The 21,452-nt window shown below is 36.3% G+C and overlaps 1 protein-coding gene across 3 annotated transcripts; it reads right to left on the bottom strand.

Moving 5' to 3' along the window:
- Positions 1 to 4,289: 4,289 nt before the first annotated feature.
- Positions 4,290 to 16,319, bottom strand: LOC135652698 (3-phosphoinositide-dependent protein kinase 2-like). 3 transcript variants are annotated; one of them, XM_065173860.1, is made up of 11 exons: positions 15,638 to 16,319; positions 12,965 to 13,145; positions 12,808 to 12,860; positions 12,627 to 12,728; positions 12,438 to 12,543; positions 12,276 to 12,354; positions 10,611 to 10,776; positions 5,508 to 5,635; positions 5,222 to 5,394; positions 4,733 to 5,013; positions 4,290 to 4,643 (listed from the first exon to the last, which is right to left on the bottom strand). In XM_065173860.1, the coding sequence occupies exons 1-11, from the start codon at positions 15,842 to 15,844 to the stop codon at positions 4,560 to 4,562; spliced, it is 1,560 nt and encodes a 519-aa protein (XP_065029932.1). In that variant the 5' UTR covers positions 15,845 to 16,319; the 3' UTR covers positions 4,290 to 4,559. The 3 variants fall into 3 exon arrangements, with proteins under 3 accessions (XP_065029932.1, XP_065029933.1, XP_065029934.1); XM_065173861.1 differs by having other exon boundaries at positions 4,733 to 4,955; positions 5,508 to 5,642; positions 15,638 to 16,312; XM_065173862.1 differs by lacking the exon at positions 4,290 to 4,643 and having other exon boundaries at positions 4,788 to 4,955; positions 15,638 to 16,317.
- Between the last annotated feature and the right edge of the window lie 5,133 nt (positions 16,320 to 21,452).

Raw genomic sequence — 21,452 nt, 5'->3', positions numbered from 1 at the left:
ATGATTAAATTTTCTTTGACTTGAATTCAATTTGAATTCAGGGTTATATTAATATGGCATATTGATAGGGGGAGTTAAGGTTAACTATGTCATCAATTGGTTGTCATCATTAAAAATGGGGAGATTGTTGAATCTCAGATTTTGATGATGAAATCAATTGATGTGTTTGTGATCTAATCTGCGTTTTGAGTGATGCATGAAGCTTCGATCAGGGAGAGACAATTAAAGCAGGAAGAACCATGTTAGGTCGGAGTGGAACATGTCAGAAGATTATAGATCAGGCCGGAAGATCGGTCGATATATCGACAGAAGGCTTTGGGCCATGGGTTCGGGCATTGGGCCAAAAAGAGCGGAAATTACGTTAAGGAAATCAGAGTTGTAGAGGTCAACTGGCTGATTGGGCAATAGGTTGTAAGAGAGGACAATGCGTCGAAAAATCGGACGAAGTGTCGATGAGACAATGACATGTCGGACAATATTTGATTCAAACTTTATAATAATTGTCTAGATTGAAGTAGGTTTTAGGTGTAATTGGGTTAGAATTGGGCCAACTCAATTAGGTGTCAGTTGGGCCTAAGTTTGGGTTGTGTTAGGCTAAGTGAAAGGCCCAAACAGTGACCCAACATATGGAACCATCGGTGGCACAGTCTCTAAGACTGTATCAAGTGGTGGTACTGCCCAAACTCATTCTCCAAGACTGTCAAGCAGTGGTACCACCAGATTGGGCGATGGTACTACCCAGCATAGCCGGTGGTACCACCTAGCATAGGCGGTGGTACCGCCAGTACCCCGAAAATCAGGGATGAGACATTTTTAGGCTTCAAGTTTGAATCCACTTAAGGCATATAAATACCCCTCTCATCTCTAGTTAATATACACAAGCACAAAGAACTTAAAAGTGGAAAAATGTTGTAGCAATCACTTGAGAGATCCCCTCCTCTAGTTCTAAGTTTAGAATTCTGTTTAGGGATGAGTGAGTGCTTGTAAAAAGTTATCTCCTAAATCCGTGAAAAAGAGAAGAATGGTGTAAAAGGGTGGTTGATCTTTGCCCATTGAAAGAAGATCATTAGTAAATGTTGGTGGCCTCGACGGAAGAGGAATCGGTGAAGTGGATGTCAGTCACGACGACCGAACCACTATAAAAATCTAGTTTGCATATTCCTTACTACTTAATCTCTTTATTGCATTCAACTTTACTTCATTATAAATTGTTCAATCCCCTCTTCTCTACTCATTCAAGAAAAACGAAAAGGTTTTCGTCAGGATCAAATTTTATCGTACGAAGATTTTCAAAACCGACGTTTTTATCCACTGCACTAATTCACCCCCCAGGTGCCGACTCGATCCTAACAAATTAGTATAAAATCACATCAAGAATCTATATTAAGTCTCTAGCATTTTTCATTGATAATAAATGAATTGCCAGCCATATACATGATAAGCCACCTTGGTGTATTTTATTTACTGATGATATTATTTTTATAGATAATTTTAAATAAAATAAATTTATGGAGATAAGTCTTGGAAACTAAAGATTTTAACTTAAGCATGACTAAAATTGAATGTGTATGATACAATTTTTGTAATACTAGGTGTTGTCCTAAAGATATAATTAAGTTGAATAGATAAAAAGTTAAATTAAGTAAAATTTTTAAGTATTTTGAATCAATTATTTAACAAGATGAAGAGATCAATGAAAATATATTAATAATGTATAAACTATATGGTTAAAATAAACAAAAACATCATGAGGTTTGTATGATCGTCATGTACCTTTTGGATAAACCAAAAATTCTATAAGACCATTGTTAGGACCATGATGTGTTAAAAAGCTATGAAACTATATATATATATATATATATATATATATATATATATATATATATATATATATATATATATAAGCGTAAAGTTAGTAAGAATGATATGATATGAAATAATTTTACTCGTGAATAATTTGGCATCATTTTAATAAAAAATAAAATATAGAAAGATTGTTTAAGATAACATGATAATATGTTAAGGAAACCTATATTTATGAAACGATTATAGCATGAGAGATAGAAAAAAGCTCAAAAAGATTTTATTAGAAACTACAAATAAATATTCAAGCTCTCTTAATTTACTTAAGTTCAATTGAAAGTCATATGGTTTATGACTTCAACTTCCAAAATCAGTTGGTTGTTAATAACCACACCTGATTTTGTTTACTTTTCTTTAAAATTTTTCACAGTTAAGGGTAAAAATATTACATTAAAATAATCAGGACTCCCACCTAAAAATAGCATATAACAATGATAAATCATCAACACTATAATATATTTGTTTAGAGAGACCAGACCAATTATCACCCATAAAATGATATTTACAATGAATGCTTCACCCATGCCTACATAGGTGAAACATAGTGCATTTTATTTCTTCTCTGCCCTGCAGCATGTATAGCCACTTTGGAGGGTTGGGTAGATCACTTGGTCCTTTGCCTCTTAGCCAACTTTTCCTCATTTAATTCTTCAGAAGGTTCTCTTTTTTCTTCTTTTTCATGAAAAATTTCTCCCTCCTTTGGATCACTATCTTTGATTCTCAATGCATCATCCTCCGGATTATCATTCAAAAAAGATACAACTTCATCGATAGGATCGTCCGGCACGTATAACTCTACTAAACTATCATCGGTACTTATACCTTCGAAAAAATTGTCAAGATCAAAGAGAGAAGCATCACTGGCCACTTCGCTTGAAGATCCTCCTTTTTCTTTTGTTTGAGGAAGATTTTCTCCCTCTTCAAAAGTATGTTTCTGAGGGGTCGATACAGAATCATCATCGCCTTCTTTAGCTTCCGGTTCTTCAACGGGGACATTGGACACACGTAACTCACTTTCACTGACCTGTTTTACGTCATCATCAGGAACATTATCAAGCTGAGAATGAGAAGAGGCTTCTTGGGACATGGTTGAAGATATCGGAGGATTCGAATGAGAAATAAAACTTATGTAGAGTAATGTGATAAAATGACAAATGTGATGAGAATAAATAGTGAATGCCCAAAAAAACAAAAAAATGAGTAACAATTAAAGAATAAACTGAGTATATTTTCAATTTATAATATAATATCAATGGTATTTTCAATTTACAATAAACTGACCATAAGAGTTTATTTTCTCATTTGAGTATCATGTCACTAATTTCAATTCTAATATTCCTTATTGCTTTACATGTCATAAGAAGATATAGCAAGTAAAATAATTATTAAATTTATTGAAGTTTACCTATCATATTAATGTTAGCATCTAAATTTAGCGATCATTTATAATTCCAAAATTTTATTTTTCACATGACTTCATTTATGACTTGTGGATTTATTTACTCCAAATGAAATTAGTAAGGATGGACGAAGTTCCACCATATACTTTGATGTTGTTTTAGGGAGTCTCCTCGTATTATGAAGATGCTACCGATTTTAAATATATTTTTTTTTGTTGGTAAGTAAATATTATTTTTTAATATATATTCGAAAAATATTTTATTTTTCCTTTTCTTTATTGATCAATATATATTTTTTTGAAGTTTACCTATCATATTAATGTTAGCATCTAAATTTAGCGATCATTTATAATTTTAAAATTTTATTTTTCATGACTCGTGGATTTATCCTACTCCAAATGAAAAAATTAAGGATTGACGAAGTTCCACCGTATACTTTGATGTTGTTTTAGGGAGTCTCTTAGGGAGTCTCCTCGTATTATGAAGATGCTTTTTCTTGATCTCTATGGGAAAAAAAAGTATATATATTGATCAATAAATAAAAGAAAAAATAAAATATTTTTCGAATATATATAAAAATAATAATATTTACTTACCAACAAAAAAACACAATATTTAAAATACGCTTTCGTATCAGAGCCAGGTTTCGATCCTGGGACCTGTGGGTTATGGGCCCACCACGCTTCCGCTGCGCCACTCTGATTTCGTTTGAAATTCTTATCCTTTTATATATAAATACGCTATAAACACTAACAGTCATGGTACTTGAAATGCTTCAGATTATCAAAATAATATTTCTAAATGATACTCCACCATAAACACTAACAGTCAACAATCCACATATGGATAATCACCACACACAAGCATAACAGATGAGATACTAAAGCCACAAATACTAGTCTAACTATATGCCAAACTGGCCAAATACAAACTACGTATTTGTGGCTTGAAGCAATAATGACAGAGATAAGTCTTTAGAAATCAGTTTTCTCGAGCATTAATTAATAGGATTAGAAAACAATGATATGCAAAATAAAAATGATACAGCTCTATGGCTGTAAATTTTGTAGTAAGTCTATCTGACATGGTCCCATGAGCAAACATCGACTCGTATAGATCTATCATGGTTCCGTTTGATCTATAAAAATGAAAAGAAAAAGGTGATACACCAACACAGGATCCTTCTGCAACTTTGCATTGCGGAACCCATTTTCATATTGTTATTATCCTTTGGGAATAATCTTGTAATTTGGAAGTAGTATCATGCTTTCGGAAGGCTGTGATACAGCAGCAGATTCAACGATGTTGAAGCCCTTCGATTGCCTTCTTCCACTGCCATGCCCGCTGTTTTGCATCCTCGAAAGATATCACTTTTTTGTGCTGTTAAATAAAAAAATCCATGATAATTAAAATTTGCTAAAAAAATCGATGGAAAATATGGCAAAGGCTTGTTGGAGAAACACACACACCGTGCATATCTTGAAATGTGAAGAGTTCGCTACTTGGACGCTAAGCTCACTGGGACTGTGGGACCAGATTATGTTTGCTTTGGCTGTCATTTTGGAGGGATCCATGCAAAGCAATTTGGGCTTGTCAGTAAGAATGAGTTGCACTTTCCTGTTAGTCAGCTTCTTCAGCTTCTTCAGCTTTGAGATCATAACAATCACCTCTCCAGGCTCAAGAAACTCTTGCCTGACGCTCACATAAATGCAAATGTTATCCACTAGTGAACAACTTTTCAAAAAGCTTTCTGAAAAAGCATAAAGAACCTGAGAATCAAGGAACTGACAGAATATAGATTTCATAAACTGAAACAAGTTTCACAAGTCCACAACAAACTGAATCAGCCAAAGACAACAACAGAAAGAAACCTAAACTAAAGATGAACATGATCATGCCAGACATGATTTCATGTGATTGTAAAAATTGGGAAAGGCAAAGCAAAACTTTGTAGGTACCATCTCGAGTCGAATGAGTCGATCGAAGCCAGCCTGGAGATATGAGATTGTGTTTCCGAAGATGATGTGGCACCAGCATTCCCGTCCGGTATGACATGTTGGTGAGCTGAAGGCGCACCACCCACATGTGTGAGGTTCCATGTGGCATCTTGACTGTCATAATCCACACCATTCTGAAGGAGAATTAGATGATTAGCTACTCAAGAATGTGCTGATTGACTAAAAGCTTCCAAGTACTAGTAAAAGAAAAGACCAACAAGTAAGCAATATAGGTGAGGGCATGTACATCATGATCCAGAGCAAGTCTTGGTGCTGGTGCCTTTCGCAATTGTTTCCAATCAACTCCATTGAAGAAAGGATGCTTCTTGACAGAAGCATAGCCATCAGGTCCAGCACCTGGTCTTTTACTGGGATCTGTATCCTGCAATAGAACTTTGATCAAGGTGGGGAAGCTACATGTTCAAACAGTATCAACCAACATACCAGTTACATCAATCACCACAAAAGGTTCATTACTGTTAGAGCTAGCCCCAAGATATTTACCAAAGGATAATTTTGGCAACACAACAAAGACAATAAAGCGGAAAAAATAAAGCGACAAGAACAAACAAAACACCAGAACACCAGATATACGTGGTTCGGTCAATTGACTTTGACCTACATCCACGGAAGAAAAAAGGAGCAAATTACTACTATAAATGAGGGACACTTACAAATGCCTTAGGAAATGTTCCTAGGCCATAAAACACCTTCAGCTTCCTAAACAAGAAGACTTCAAACCATAAGCAAGTTTTCTTGTGATGCCTGCTGTACTTCTTGTGGTGTCTGTGGTACTTCTCGTGGTGTGTCTAACTTCAAAGCTCAGGCCCTTATTTATAGTTCCAAGACGAGACAACAAGTCTAATTTTCCCGATGTGGGACTATGGGACTTGCCAAACTAACAAATCTCCACCTTGGCATGTCCCAACAAAACTTGCTCCACCTTCTTCACAAAAGCCCCAACGGGCAATCACCAACAATGAACACCAACCAAGTCCAAGCACTGCTTGAACTTGTAAACCGGAAGAGGCTTCGTAAACATATCAGCTGGATTGTCCTTCGTATGAATTTTCTGAACAAGGACTTTTCCTTCAGCAATGATATCCCGAATAAAATGAAACTTCACATCGATGTGTTTTGTCCTCTCATGATACATTTGGTCTTTAGTCAAATGAATAGCACTTTGACTATCACAGTAAATTGTAGTAACACTTTGATGCAGACATAATTCGCTGAACAATCCTCTTAACCATAAAACTTCTTTGATCGCCTCTGTCACTGCCATATATTCTGCCTCTGTAGTAGATAAAGCTACGACAGGTTGTAAGGAAGCTTTCCAACTAACTGCACAACCGCCAACGCAAAATACATAGCCTGTCAAAGATCTTCGTTTATCAAGATCCGCAGCATAATCAGAGTCGACGAAACCAACCAAAGTGTCACGATTTTTTCCAAACTCCAAACAAGCATCTGAAGTCCCTTGCAAGTATCTGAGAATCCACTTCACAGCTTGCCAATGTGTTTTACCCGGGCGAGACATATATCTACTAACCACACTGACTGCTTGTGAAATATCTGGACGAGTACAAACCATTGCATACATAATACTGCCGATGGCACTAGAATATGGAACTTTCACCATATATTCTTCCTCTTCAATTGACTGTGGTGACTGAGCAGCAGATAGCCGAAAATGGCTAGCAAGAGGAGTACTAACTGGCTTAGCATTTTTCATGCCAAACCTCTCCAAGACTTTCTTGAGATAATTTTTCTGAGTCAGAAATAATTTTCCAACTCCTCGATCTCTTTTGATCTCCATGCCAAGAATTTTCTTAGCTGCTCCCAAATCTTTCATTTCAAATTCACTACTCAGCTGCATTTTCAAAATGTGAATTTCTGACAAATTCTTAGCTGCAATAAGCATGTCATCAACATAAAGCAACAAATACACAAAAGAGCCATCAGTTAACTTCCGGAAGTAAACACAACTATCATACATGCTCCTCGTGTAACCATGACCCAACATAAAAGAATCAAACCTCTTATACCACTGTCTTGGAGACTACTTCAATCCATACAAAGATTTCTTTAACAAGCAAACATGGTCTTCCTTACCATCAACTTCAAATCCATGAGGTTGCTCCATATAAATTTGTTCTTCAAGTTCACCATGTAAGAAAGCTGTCTTGACATCAAGTTGCTCCAATTCCAAATCATACATGGCAACTAAAGCAAGCAAAACACGAATAGAGCTATGTTTAACAACAGGTGAAAATACGTCATTAAAATCAACACCATGTACCTGACTATAGCCCTTTGCAACCAACCGTGCTTTGTACCTTGCATCTTCAACCCCTGGAATACCTTCCTTCCTTTTGAAGACCCATTTGCATCCAACAATTTTCTTACCAGAAGGCGGCTTCACCAACTTCACTTGTTTCTTCTGCAACAGACAAAACATATGCAACCAAATTTGCATACCTTTGTGGTGGTCGAATATCTCTCATATGACCCAAACGCATATGCCATAATTTGGTGATGTCAGAATCAGACAATGATGACGAGACTGCAACTGAACCTGTGACAGTAGTTCCCTGCAGAATATACAAGCTACCAGACCTACAAGCTTTCATAACAATAAGAGCACTTCTAGAAACTTTCATAACTCCACCTTCAGCTGTGTATTTACACCCAAGGGCCTCTAGGGTGCCTAAAGAGATGAGATTCTTTTTCAAATCAGGAACATGTCTAACATTAGTGAGCGTCCTCACAATACCATCATGCATTTTAATTCGGATTGTTCCTCTACCAACAACATCACATGCAGCATTATTGCCCATCAAAACAATTCCACCATTACAAGATTCATATGTGGAAAACAAATCCCTATTGGGACACATGTGATAAGAACAACCCGAATCTAAAATCCATTCATTTTTAGACCTTGTCCTGTCATCAGTAGCAAAGAAAATATTTCCAAAATTCTCATCAGATGCTACACTAGCTTCAGCGGATTCAGTAGTTTTTTCAACAAATTTTTCCTTTTGCTTTAATTTATTTTTCAATTTAAAGCAATCAGATTTAATGTGCCCCATTTTATGACAATATCTGCATTCCAAATTTCTATGTCTGGATTTAGATCTAGATTTAGATCTACTACTGTCAAATTCTCTTTTATCCATTTTATCCCTGACAACCAGACCCTCAGCCTGATTCTCTCTACTTTCCCCAGTGATATTCCTGTCTATCTGCTCCTTAGATTTCAGTGCAGATTTAATTTCTTGATACAAAACTGTTTCTTTTCCATAAATCAAAGTATCACGGAAATGCTTAAAAGATTGGGGAAGAGAACACAAGAGTAACAAAGCCTTATCCTCATCATCAATTTTTGCATCTATATTCTCCAAATCCATAACCAAAGAATCAAACTTATCAAGATGCGAGAGTATAGATGTACCTTCAACCATCCGAAGCATATACAGTCTCTGCTTCAAGTAGAGACGATTCTCCACTGTCCTCTTCATGTACAAAGCTTTAAGCTTGTCCCACATGCTCTTAGCCGTAGTCTCCGTAGCTACCTCCCGTAAAACCTCGTCAGAGAGGTTTAGAATGATGCTGGATCGGGCCTTCTTATCCATACCCGCAAGATCTTCCTTTGACGTACCATCTGGAATGTTCTCAGCACCCTGAAGTGCCAAATCAACTCCGTCTTGAACCAGAATGGCCTCCATCTTGAGTTGCCATAAGCCGAAGTTGACATTTCTGTCGAATTTCTCGACAACGATCTTTGATATTGTCATTGTTGCCAAAAGATCCCAGAACCAGGCTCTGATACCAGTTTGTTAGAGCTAGCCCCAAGATATTTACCAAAGGATAATTTTGGCAACACAACAAAGACAATAAAGCGGAAAAAATAAAGCGACAAGAACAAACAAAACACCAGAACACCAGATATACGTGGTTCGGTCAATTGACTTTGACCTACATCCACGGAAGAAAAAAGGAGCAAATTACTACTATAAATGAGGGACACTTACAAATGCCTCAGGAAATGTTCCTAGGCCATAAAACACCTTCAGCTTCCTAAACAAGAAGACTTCAAACCATAAGCAGGTTTTCTTGTGATGCCTGCTGTACTTCTTGTGGTGTCTGTGGTACTTCTCGTGGTGTGTCTAACTTCAAAGCTCAGGCCCTTATTTATAGTTCCAAGACGAGACAACAAGTCTAATTTTCCCGATGTGGGACTATGGGACTTGCCAAACTAACAATTACTAATAAACATGTTTCCCAATGTAGCAAAACTGTCTCAAAACCGAAAAAGTGAACTGTTAAAACCAAACCTTAAGATATCAGGAAAACATCCACTGGTAATCTTGGCTGCTTAAGTGTCAATCCAAGTGAACGACAGGGAAGTGGGAGTCCCAACAAGGAGATCCAGTAGTAATTCCACACTTGAAATTTTTTTAGGCACACCAAATGGAAAATATACAATGATAAGATTGCTCCTTTACATATTGGATGACTAGGGAGACTCATTGCTTACATGGGTAGGGATGCCTACATTAAACCAAAACTATAAGTGTCCTTCGTTGGTAGCTAATTCCTAACAAACAAATATTCTTCAGCTTCTCCTGTAAATAATTGGCCATGCAACAAAAGGGCCCTGTTTCAAACATTGCCTTATTACTTGTACAATATGGTAGCAGTCTTAGCTGAGTTTACTTATTAAATCCTACCTCTCTGAAATAATTAAACAGGTCGATGCAATGCAATTAATAATTTGGAAAAACTATAAAAGTAATCTGTTTGACTTAGCTACCTTAAAAACACACTCAAATGATGGTTTTCCATATGCCACATTACAACCCGTGAAGCAATCTTATGAATTTAGTCTCTAGCAATTCCATCTAGATAGACTTTTCTCTTTTTGTTGTTGTTTTTCCTTTTTCTTATTGGCAAAAGATAGGAAACATGTATCCAATGAATTTAACAGAAAAAATGAATGGTAAAAGTGTCTAAATACTGATAATTAAATAAATTTTCACTTGATCATGAAATTTTAGTATTGATGAATAAAACTAAGTTACAGACCTGGTATTGCATAAAGTCAGGAAAATAGTAGAGCAATATTCAGCTGCCGGCAGAGGAATCATCAGATACTTATATTTGATCATAACATAGTTTCTCTAAAAGCTACAGGATTATTCATGGCCATTCCAAAATAATTTGTAAACCCAAATAACTTCAGATGCAATACAGATATACGAGTGCACTAAAAAAATGGTGAAAGGAATAGAGGAAAATGATAAAAAGAGAATATAGGCATTACAGAAGTCTGATAGTTGCTTACCAATAACTTATCAATAAGATCTCTTGCTTCATGTGAAAAGAACTCAGGAAACTTGAGGTCTCTTGTTATGATTCTTTGGAAAATTAGCCATTCACTGGCATCTTTAAAGGGAGATGAACCAGAAAGCATTTGATATAGGGTGCATCCAAGAGCCCAAAGGTCGTTCCTGGTGAAAGCTGCCATATATCAGAGAATGTTGCAACAAGATGTTCATTAAAAAATGAATGCAACGAAGATATCATATGGTAATCCTTTTACATATTTGTTCCTTTCTAATAGGCAGGCAACTATGAGATTCAAACTGGTGCAGCTTTTCCTAACTGACATGCTTCCTCTAGCTGATTGTCAGTCTACACATGCTCTTAATTGGATAGATCTGCTAATGAGGATATATTAACCATGAAAATTAGGGTGCATTAGCACTTGAGCAATTTCCAAAAATCCTTCTCCTTTAACCTAGGACCGAATCATTGAGGTTTTCCGGGCCTTTCAAATATTAAGGCTCCAGGCAATAGTTTGAATTATATAAATCCAAGGCAATATTCATCCTCGAACCTAAACAAGAAGGATTACACTTTGGGACCAGCAACCATCCTACCTCCAGTCACATAAATCATGTGTCGTCAGAAAAGTTCTCCTTAGAATCAGTAGTTAGTTTCAGAAACACATATTGGAAAGGCAGATCTAGATCATGAAATGATACCAAATATACAAGAGGCAAGATGATATGCTTTGAAATGCCAACACTATATCTTAACCAAAACAAGCATCAACTAAAAGAAACTTTCATTCCATCATGCTTCTTGGAGAGAAAACTGGACTGTATCATTAACACTAAGGCCTGTGGAAAGAAGCCCTGTAAATTATCTGCCCAAAGAGTTCAGCTAAAGCAAATAACCACAGGAAAGAAAAAAAAGAATTTTGAAACAATCAAGTGTTATATAACTACCAAAATCAGTGGGATGCTAGCCAGGCAGATAGTATATATCTAATGAGATCTAACTGTTGAATTGTTTGTTAATGTAAATTGAAATTGCTTATTTATGTCATATATCAATAGGATAGATAAAAGTATCCAGGTTAGTAGTGAAAAGTCCAGAAGCAATAAAGCATATGCTTACCTGGTTTAAAAATTGTATTCAACTATATTATTATGAAAAGGAAAAAAGAAAATATCAAAGAGGTTTGATTGAAGTTTCTAAAAAAGGACTAGAGAAACTACATTTCATAGGACAACATTCTGGGGTACATAGGAAACACAGAGATAAATGTCAGCTCATTTTTAATAGCAGCTTAACAAGAATGGGAGAACAGAAAAAGATCAACATGAAATGACTTTCCAAAGACAAAAGGAAACAAAGTTAAATACCATTCCATCATTGACAAGAAAAAATAACATATATACTGTCTAAGTCAGTCTATACCATAACTTTCCATATATAATATATAAGTTGCTTCTATTGTCACTTCTGTTGCATACAAATAGACAAGAATGCAAAACCGATCACACAAGAACCCAAATAGTTAACTGCTTAACAAAAAATATAATAACTAATCTGAGGCACTTGGATGAACACAAAGAAAGTAAAAAAAAATTTAAATTAAATAAATAAAATAGGAAAAGGAGGGGTTCCCAAAGTTAAATGAAAGCTAAGGGTTCCTTACGCAAAAGTCGCTGGGCAAGAATTAAGAACTTCCGGAGGGACATATGCAGCTGTTCCAACAAAAGTACATGCCTTTTCATCTGAAAGGAAAACAAAAAGATAAATTATTAGTGCTGTTTTATAACCTTTTAGATATAAAATTTTCTGAAACATATAACTTTACTTAATGAACTTGGAAGAACTGTCATTTGGCTATCCCTAGTTGGCTTCACACTGCCAAAATCAGCAATTTTAATGTGTCCATCAGCGGTGAGTAGTAAGTTCTCTGGCTGCATCAACAGGATATAGTTTTAATTTTTTAAGAAATTATGCATAGAAGGAAAAGTGTCAAACTTACATATCTGCTGTTTACCTTGATGTCCCGATGAATTAATCCTACACCATGAATATATTCTAAAGCATCAACAACTTCAGCAGCATAGAAGCGAGCCTCATCCTCACTTAGATATCCTTTCTACAGCCAGACAAATAATATAGTTTGGTGAGTAAAGCAAACATTAATAAGAGAAAAAAATCTGTTATACAAATATTACCCTGGTTATTTGGTCAAATAGCTCCCCACCTTCACAACACTCAAGTGCCATGTCTTCAAGGTAACACCAACACATGCAATTATCAATCAACTTACATTAACCAACAGAATCAATGAAACATTTCAAACATGATTCAATGTATAAGATAAAGACTTACAAAGAGAGTGTGTATCTTGGAATGTAAAACACAGCCTGATTATACCAGGATGATCTAATTGATCAAGTACTATACGCTCCATCTTTACATAGGATACTTTATTTTCTTTTGCAATGAACTTCTTGTCCATAATTTTCAAAGCATATACATTTCCTGTATCCTTCTTCTTTGCTCTGACTACCTGATATGTGAGAATTAGAGATCAAAACAACTATCTTTATGAACTATGATGCACTAAAGAAACTAAAGGCATGTATGCATAGAAAAGACAATATTTTTATAAAAATAATTCAATAAAAATACCAGTAAAATTGCCACAAGTATTAAACTACTTTTTCTATACTTCCTCAGAGTCCAACAATGTCTGCGTATATAAGTCTTCATGGATAGTAGGACGCATGTCTAGGAAGGCAGTGACATGCAATAAGCAACAGCAGCAACAACGTCAACAACAACAACAACTATTACTAGAGGCTTGTTTCCAACAAATGTGAGAAAAAAGAGAACAATTCAGTTCAAGAATTTGAAGTGAAAAAGGCACCATAAAAGGCAATTAACACCTTGTGCACTATAATTATTGACAACAGATGCAAGAAAAAAGAGAACATATAAGTTCAAGAATTGATGTGATAGAGGCACCCTTAAGAGCAATTGCGTTTATACATGAAATGCCAACAAACCATACTCTATGATATTTGAAAAAGAAATCAAATGTTAATTATATGCAATCACAGTCAACCAACATGCCCTTATGGGTCCTCCTAGTTGACAACAAACCTATGAATCTAACTCTTGGAAAACACATGGAGATAATATGGATCAGAACCAAATATTCACTATGAATTGATATAAGGAGCTGAAGGCAAAGAAACAGAGGTACGGTGTAAAGAGATCACATCTAGGGTGGTCCAATACATGATGTTACTACCAATCTGATGTCCAAAGGGGTCAATTTATACAGAAATACTGTTGCAAGCAAAGAGGCAGGAGAAATCACATGGTTGATGGTAAATAATCATGAGAAATTGAACTGTAAGGGGGATCTTGTTTAAAGATGAAAAATAGAGTGCTTTACCTTATGATGAAATAAATAATCAAAAACTTATAGTGGAACAGTCTAATCATCATGAAAAAGACAGCTGAAACTTTCCATTCATGTACACGTCTCAATATTCAATGTTTTTTCTTCGAGATAACATATCTGTTCCCCACAATTCCACTTTCATTTTGCATCTTTAATTTTCAATTCACTTGTCCAGGAAAAGATGGAAATGGATTTACTCACTAAAACTGGCAAACAATATCCACTGATGTCTCTTCATCCTCCCCATGTAATGAGCTCATAGCAGCTGCTACCATCATCTTGCCTTTAGGAAAGTTGGGTATCTCAGCACAGCGAGGTAGAGGAGACAATCTAAATCCGCTAGTCAATTAGTTGCAGAAGCACCAGGAGGTGGTGGAAAGATGTCCTCAAAGGCCATGAACCTGAACTCATCGTGTGATGGCATCGACAACAATGGCACACCCAAGGATGGTAATGAATGTAGGAATGGGACCGAGGTCAGTGGCAATGAGGTCAAGGTAAGTTAAGGGTTCAGCTGAAGAAAAAGTACTGGAATTTCTCAGGCAGGCATAGGGAGGTAAGAGGTAGAGGCATGAAGTAGAAGATGAGAACATTAGAAAGAAGGTAGAAGAGTAACAGAGGAGGAGAAAGGGTGGCAGAAGTTACAGAAATATACACTACAAAGGTCAGGAATTGAGAGAGTTTCATCAAAGAAGCAGTTTTTAATGTCTATTTCAAATCAACAAAGCAAAAAATCAACCTTCCTGGTTTTATCTTATCTATGGTCAGAAGGAACTCTACAATATTTATATTTCTTAAAAGAATATATCGAAATGCAAAATATTAATCCGTTATCTCTTTGGTTTGTCAAAGAACTACAGCATATTGTTATGCGATCAAACACATGTTTCTAATGAACACAACCCTGGAATTTCATATGAAAAATAAAAAACAAGAAAGCACGTATTGTCAGAAAACAAAACAATATAACTAATACATTGCTTATTGTGCATAAACCCAAATACACTGGCAAGAACTGTGGTAGATACAAGGAGGAAGAAACCATCAAGGACAAACTGGAAACTTGGCCCCTCTTCCTTTCTTTTATATCATTTTGGAATCCAGAAGTACGAATGAGTGCACAAATCAGGTAAATGTTCGTACAGATACTCTATATTTCAACTGCACAAGACCCAACTTGTGGCCTGCAAATCTTATGGTCTAAGGCATGTAGCGAATCTAGATGTTATATAAAGCTCCCTACACATTATTGCAGCTCCCACACGTCGATTCCCTCCGTCTATTAATCAACAGCAGGCCCAATCTCTTTCATCATGCATTCACATGTAAACAACGAGGACCAAATATCTCAATCCCGTGCACTTTATCAGAACCACCAAACCATCGAAAGAACATGTCGGCTTTGCAGCTGTTTACCGTATGACGATGATATTTTCCTTTTTTTTTTCTTTCATTTTTTATCTTTCTCTATGATAACATTGAAATAACTCTGCGTGGGCAGAGTAACAGGTCTGATAACAGAGATGGGATAGGAAGAAGCAGCAAACAGATCAGGAAGGCGATCAAAATAGAAAGAGAAAAGATCGAACCTGCGAGTAGGAACCGACGCCAAAGACCTTTCCCAGCTCGAAATCCTTGATGGTGAACTGCTCCTGCGGCGCCCTGAAGGCAATGCTGTTAGTCCTCTGCACCACCTTGCCGCCGGCGACCCCGCCCGGCAACGGCTGCTGCAAGCGAAGCTTCGCCTCGAATTCCCTCTCCATCGCCTCCGCGTCCTCACCACCGACGGCCCTCATCCCTCGCCCACGCCTCCCCCCCCCAACTCCACCGGGGATATCTACTCACCGATGCGCATCATCTCTTCTCGGGGCGAGCGACGAGGGCCCGTCACGGCCTCCGAGGAAGGGAGACGGTCAACGAACAGCCGCGAATCATCAGATTCCCCGCCACCGCTCCCTGCCCGCCTCTCTTTGGCCCCGCCTTCGTCAACTCCTCTTCTGATAAAAGGGGAAAAAGCAAGGGCTTTCGCCTGCCGCCGCCGCAGCCTTAAATCGAATCTTTGGAAGCCGCCCCGAGGACGAGGTCTACTAGTTAAAAATCGCACCTTTTTGGTCGCGGCTTGGCTAAAAACAGGGATTCCGTGGGAGGGCGAGGAGAGGAGAGGTTCTGGAGTTGGGAATCGGGGGATGGAGGAGAGACTGGAGAAGAAAGAGGCGTCCGCGCTTGGTGAACTAAACTGTTTCTTTTGCTCTTCGCATAAAAAAGGAAACCCAATACGGCGGCCGTAAACGTACAGTTGGAGGTAGGTATGTAACGAACTCCTTTTTATTCCAAAAGCCAAAAAGCGACAAATAACATATTATAATCGGGCGAATTATCTTAGTGGAATTCCTACCAAACATCTCAAAATTTCTACCTGAGCAATATTTTAAATAAATAATTATTTATTTATTTTATCATGGTCTTTTGTTTGATCCTCTCCTGCGCCATCACCCGTCGGACGGGACATCCGCAAGATAGTCTGATCCCAAACCGGATTCAAAATTTTTTAACTAACTAATTCAAAAACAGTTAATCCGGTTCAATAAATTAGTTTATAATTTTAAATATATAAATAAATAATTAATTAATATATATATTAAATAAATTAGTTCAATTCAATTGAAATCTTGATCAATTGGACGATGTAATAAGATTTTATAAAATTGAACCCACATCACCACTTGTAAAATTAGGTTTTAGGACTGATTCGATTAATCGATTTTAAACAGTTAACGATAAAAATACATCAAATCACAATTATTTATAGCATTCAAAATCAAATCATTGATGAATCGATTCAAATATATTTTAAACTAAGATTTGATTTGATTTTCTGATTTGAACACCATAAAATTATTTTGTTGATTTTGATTTCAACCCTTTTAATTCAACGATGCAATCAAATTTATACATTATAGCTCCTCACCAGAAATCAAAGGGAGAAGCAATCAGAGACGGTCAATCTGCATTGCACGAATCTTGATGATTTTTAATTTCATATATAACCCATTTAAATCTGAAACTAACAAAGGTTATTGGTTTGACTGCTGGTAAAGTCGACCTAAGCCATCACATATCCCTCGATACGAAGGGGTTTTTGAGGGGATTTGCTCGAGAACAATAGCAACTGTTGCAATTTCTAAGGATTACAAATGGATTTCTTAATGTTTAGGACATATTACTTTCTCACCTTTGTCCAATAAATCATACCTGATCAATTTTTGAAAATTATATCCTTCATTCCATTCTCTCCCCTTATCGAAACTAGTCAAATCTAATTGAATTTGTGCGACTAAAATAACCATTCTCACACCAACTAGGACTCAAATTTTCAACAAATATCTCCCATTCTATCGAAATCGAATGTAAAATTTCAAACAAAATATGTGTAATTATGATCATCTGATCATGAAGATAATATATAACTGTGTAGATATGCTAGATAATAAATATCAAACTTTATTATAGATTTTAACCATATTCAGCATTCTTTTTTTAGCTCGGATCATGAAAGAAAGAAAAAGTGATGACCCTTCTACGTAATATATACATACATACATAAAGTCGCCCAAATTCTATGGTAAGTCCATGTAAATGATAGCAGATAAGATTTCCTTTATATGAGAAAATCTCTCTACTCTATTGAGGGAAATCCTTTATTTTGTTGAGGAAAATCCTCTCTCCTAATCTATATAAATGGAGAGGAACATGTTAATGTATTCAAGCTAACGTTACTTCAATAAAGCTTCTTCAATAAAGCTTCTTCAATAATTGTTCTTTTCTATTCTTTCATCAGAGCCACTTACCTAGAGCAAGCTCTTTTCTCGCTATCGATTTGTCACTATTGCTTCTCCACCTCCGGCGGCAAAAAAAAAGGCTTTCTACTACTGCTTTTTCGTCGTCAAATCATTAGTGCGATAAATCTTTCCTCCTCGATGAACAGCAATTGTCTTCTCCACTGCCACTCTGTACCAACATCCGTTCCCTTCTGCTGTGGCATCTCTAGTGCTGCGCTCACCAGCACTGCCCCACCTTTCCTCCTCTGCTATAGCCTTATTCTCTATTATAGCATCGTTGCAGCTTCCTCCTCTATTGCAGCTTTCTTTTTTGTTGCAGCTTCCTCCTCTATTGTACCTCTATTGCAGCTTTCTCCTCTGCTACACCTCTATTGTAGCTTCCTCCTCTACTATAGTATCGCTGTAACATCGCTGCAACTTCCTCTTTTGCTGTAACTTCCTCCTCTGTTGCAACTTATTCCTTTGCTACAGCATTGCTATAACTTTTTCCACTACTACAGTTTTCTCCTTTGCTGCAGTCGTCGCCATCACCGTCGCAACCGCAACAATAGCAACAATAACAACAACAGTAGCGATATGCTCTTGCACTACTCACGAAGCTTCTGGCTTGTAAACTGTTTGCTTTACATCAATCCAAGATTGGTATCTTTAACAGGAGCACTATTTTGTGGGGGCATGATAGCAAATAAGATTTCCTCAACTATATGAGGAAATATCTCTACTCTATTGAGGGAAAATTCTTCCTCCTAATTTGTATAAATGGAGAGGGACTCTCTACTCTATTGAGGGAAATCCTCTATCATGTTAAAGTTAATGTATTCAAGCTAAAGTTACATAATAAAACTTCTTCAATAAAACTTTTTTAATAATTATTCTTATCTTTATATTCTTTCCGTCAGTAAATAATCAATATTATCACACCTGAGTGCAGTATTCTGTCAAATATGATCCAATCATTAAGAAAAGAAAAGGTTTTTGATATAATAGAATACATGGATACAAAAATTGTGTGTGCAAAAGCTGAACTAGCATCTGCAAGTCTGTCAGCACGAATTAGGAGCTCTATTAACTTCTTTACTTCACAAGATTTCATGCATTTCATACACCAAGTGGATCGATCACCTTCTTCGGCCTGTAATTTGTTCCAGCTACATTGCTCTTATACGTACTCACCGCCAAGCATTACAGCGTTCTGTATTTGACTTGAATCATTTCAACTGCTATCTCCATGTATCCACAAGAACACACATCCAGGTAATTAAAGGAATGCCTCATAAAATTATTATAGTATTCACAAGAATGTATAATATTTATTGCCAGAGAATACACACCAAAAATGAGAAGTAGAATATCGACCATGATTATGAGATTATTTCCATCGAATAAGTTCAACTACATGAATAAAAAAACCTTTTAGAATTGATTAACCCATGATAACACTCTAATTAAAGAGGGAAAGAATCCTACCAGATGATCTGCATGAGTAAGTTCATTTAATTGAAAGAAAATCCTACCATCCAAATGATAATCAGAATTCCTTAAATTCATGTTGTCGAACATGCAAAAGAATGCAATATTATTGCGACCAAGATCAAAAACAAGGTAGGAGATTATTGCAAGAACAAAAGATAAGATAAAGAATTTATCTATAAGTTTAGGACTTACACTGATCCGTAACTGCAATAGAAATCATGTGCCATGAGGCTTATTTTTGTGTATCAATGTAGTAGGAATAGCAGGTGGCAATCAAACAGTAGCTGCAGAGATAGGAAAAAAGTAGGTGGCATAGTGTCATGGTACATTGCTGAATGGATGGCAATTCTCACACAACCAATCTGGATTATTTTATGATGTCAACAAGTGTGTTCACAGAACAAATGACTATATTAGACACAAAAGTAACAGTTGTGTTAATCTCTAAATGCAGATAGTTCCTGCTAAATAAGCTGAATGAGAAGTAGCAAGACAAAAAATATCTAATAGAAGTAGCATTAGTGTCTATAGAGATGTCAATGGTAACAACATGCCAGTCTCAAACTTCATACTTAATATACACAGGAAGCACAATGGCCAAGTCTGGTGTATTGATCACAGGCAGTGCCCCTTTTATCTTGTCATCATGCAAGCTCCAAAAAGACACAGGCGAACCCTCATCTAAATACAGGTTGACAGGTAACTAGTCATACATTAGAGCCTACAAAATGAATGTTCAGACTTGATTCCCATAATTCGGTACAGCCTAAATTTGGATTCATCTTGATACCCTCGATTAGCATCAAAGCCATCATTAGCCTTCTGTACCATTGCAATTATAGAAACTAGAGTTGGCAAGTACTTGACCAAATTAAAATTATGATACCGATAAGTACTGAGGCCAACCAAATTTTAATATTAGTATACTATCACTAATACCACGTAAAACAATTAAAATCAGCAATTTATTTAACATGAGTAAATGATATATATTGCTGCCAGTAAAATTATAACCGCTACAAATTGTCACCTAAGCATTAATGGGAAACCTTAAAACTCAACAACCAAAGCTATGGAACACTACTCACATAGATAGAACCATGAGGATTGCATCATAGTCAGTGGGTCATAATGGAAAAAAGTCACTGTGAGTGGACTGCTTTAACTACTGTACAAAGCCATAGCTTACAATTGCTTCCTTTCTTGGTTCCTGAATCTGCAGAGAAAAGCTTGAACAGAGGGATTTCATAATAATCAAGGATATAAACTAAAAAGAAAGCCTTACTATGAGTCATAGAGGCCTGTAACTTTCCACTTCTATCATCTTCAGTTCAATATCAGGTCTCCAACTCAATAATTTTGAACAGAGAACAAAAGCTTACAAACGACAAATAGTAAAATTGAAGTTCTCTTCGCGGTATATCTTGCATAATAGATTACTCATATCTGAGGCATAAAATAACAAAAAATTCCCAAGATACATAACATAACAGAAACTAATATCTTAACAATTTAGTCCAAGAGTTGTCTGATTAATCATTGCAGCCAGTCCACACCACAGAAAACAAAGCAGACCTGTCAAATATTCCACCAATCTGCACACTTGTTCCAAAATGATCAGCATGCCCACTAAAAGATTGCGTCCCAAACAACTGAGAACAAAACTGAAGTTCATACAAACCCGAAAAGAATCTTGTATTGCTGAAACCAAGTCAAAAAATTATGCGACCTCACATGTATTTGTAAGAAAGAATAGAAGATAAGAAGAATTATTGAAGAAGTTTTATTGAAGAAACTTTATTGAAAAAACTTGAATGTATTAATATGTTCCTCTCCTATTTATACAGGAGGGAGGATTTTCCTCAAAGTTACCCTCATCAATCGAATAAAAACAAGTTGATGCTAAATTTTATAAATAGCCTAACTAATGACAGCTATGAGTAATTCGTTCTCTCCAAAATCTCATGCCACTAATATCCCTATATCATAGAGACGAAGGAGAAAGGTAGTAAATACGGAAAAAGAAATATGATATTCTCTTTCATTGTATAACTTCAAAATTAGCTTCTATCTCAATAGAGAAAGAAAAGCC

This window comes from Musa acuminata, chromosome BXJ3-11, assembly GCF_036884655.1.
Source record: "Musa acuminata AAA Group cultivar baxijiao chromosome BXJ3-11, Cavendish_Baxijiao_AAA, whole genome shotgun sequence".
NCBI classification, from domain to species: Eukaryota; Viridiplantae; Streptophyta; class Magnoliopsida; order Zingiberales; family Musaceae; genus Musa; species Musa acuminata.
The sequence above is the reverse complement of the archived record's forward strand: the minus strand, read 5'-3'. Positions and strand labels throughout refer to the sequence as shown.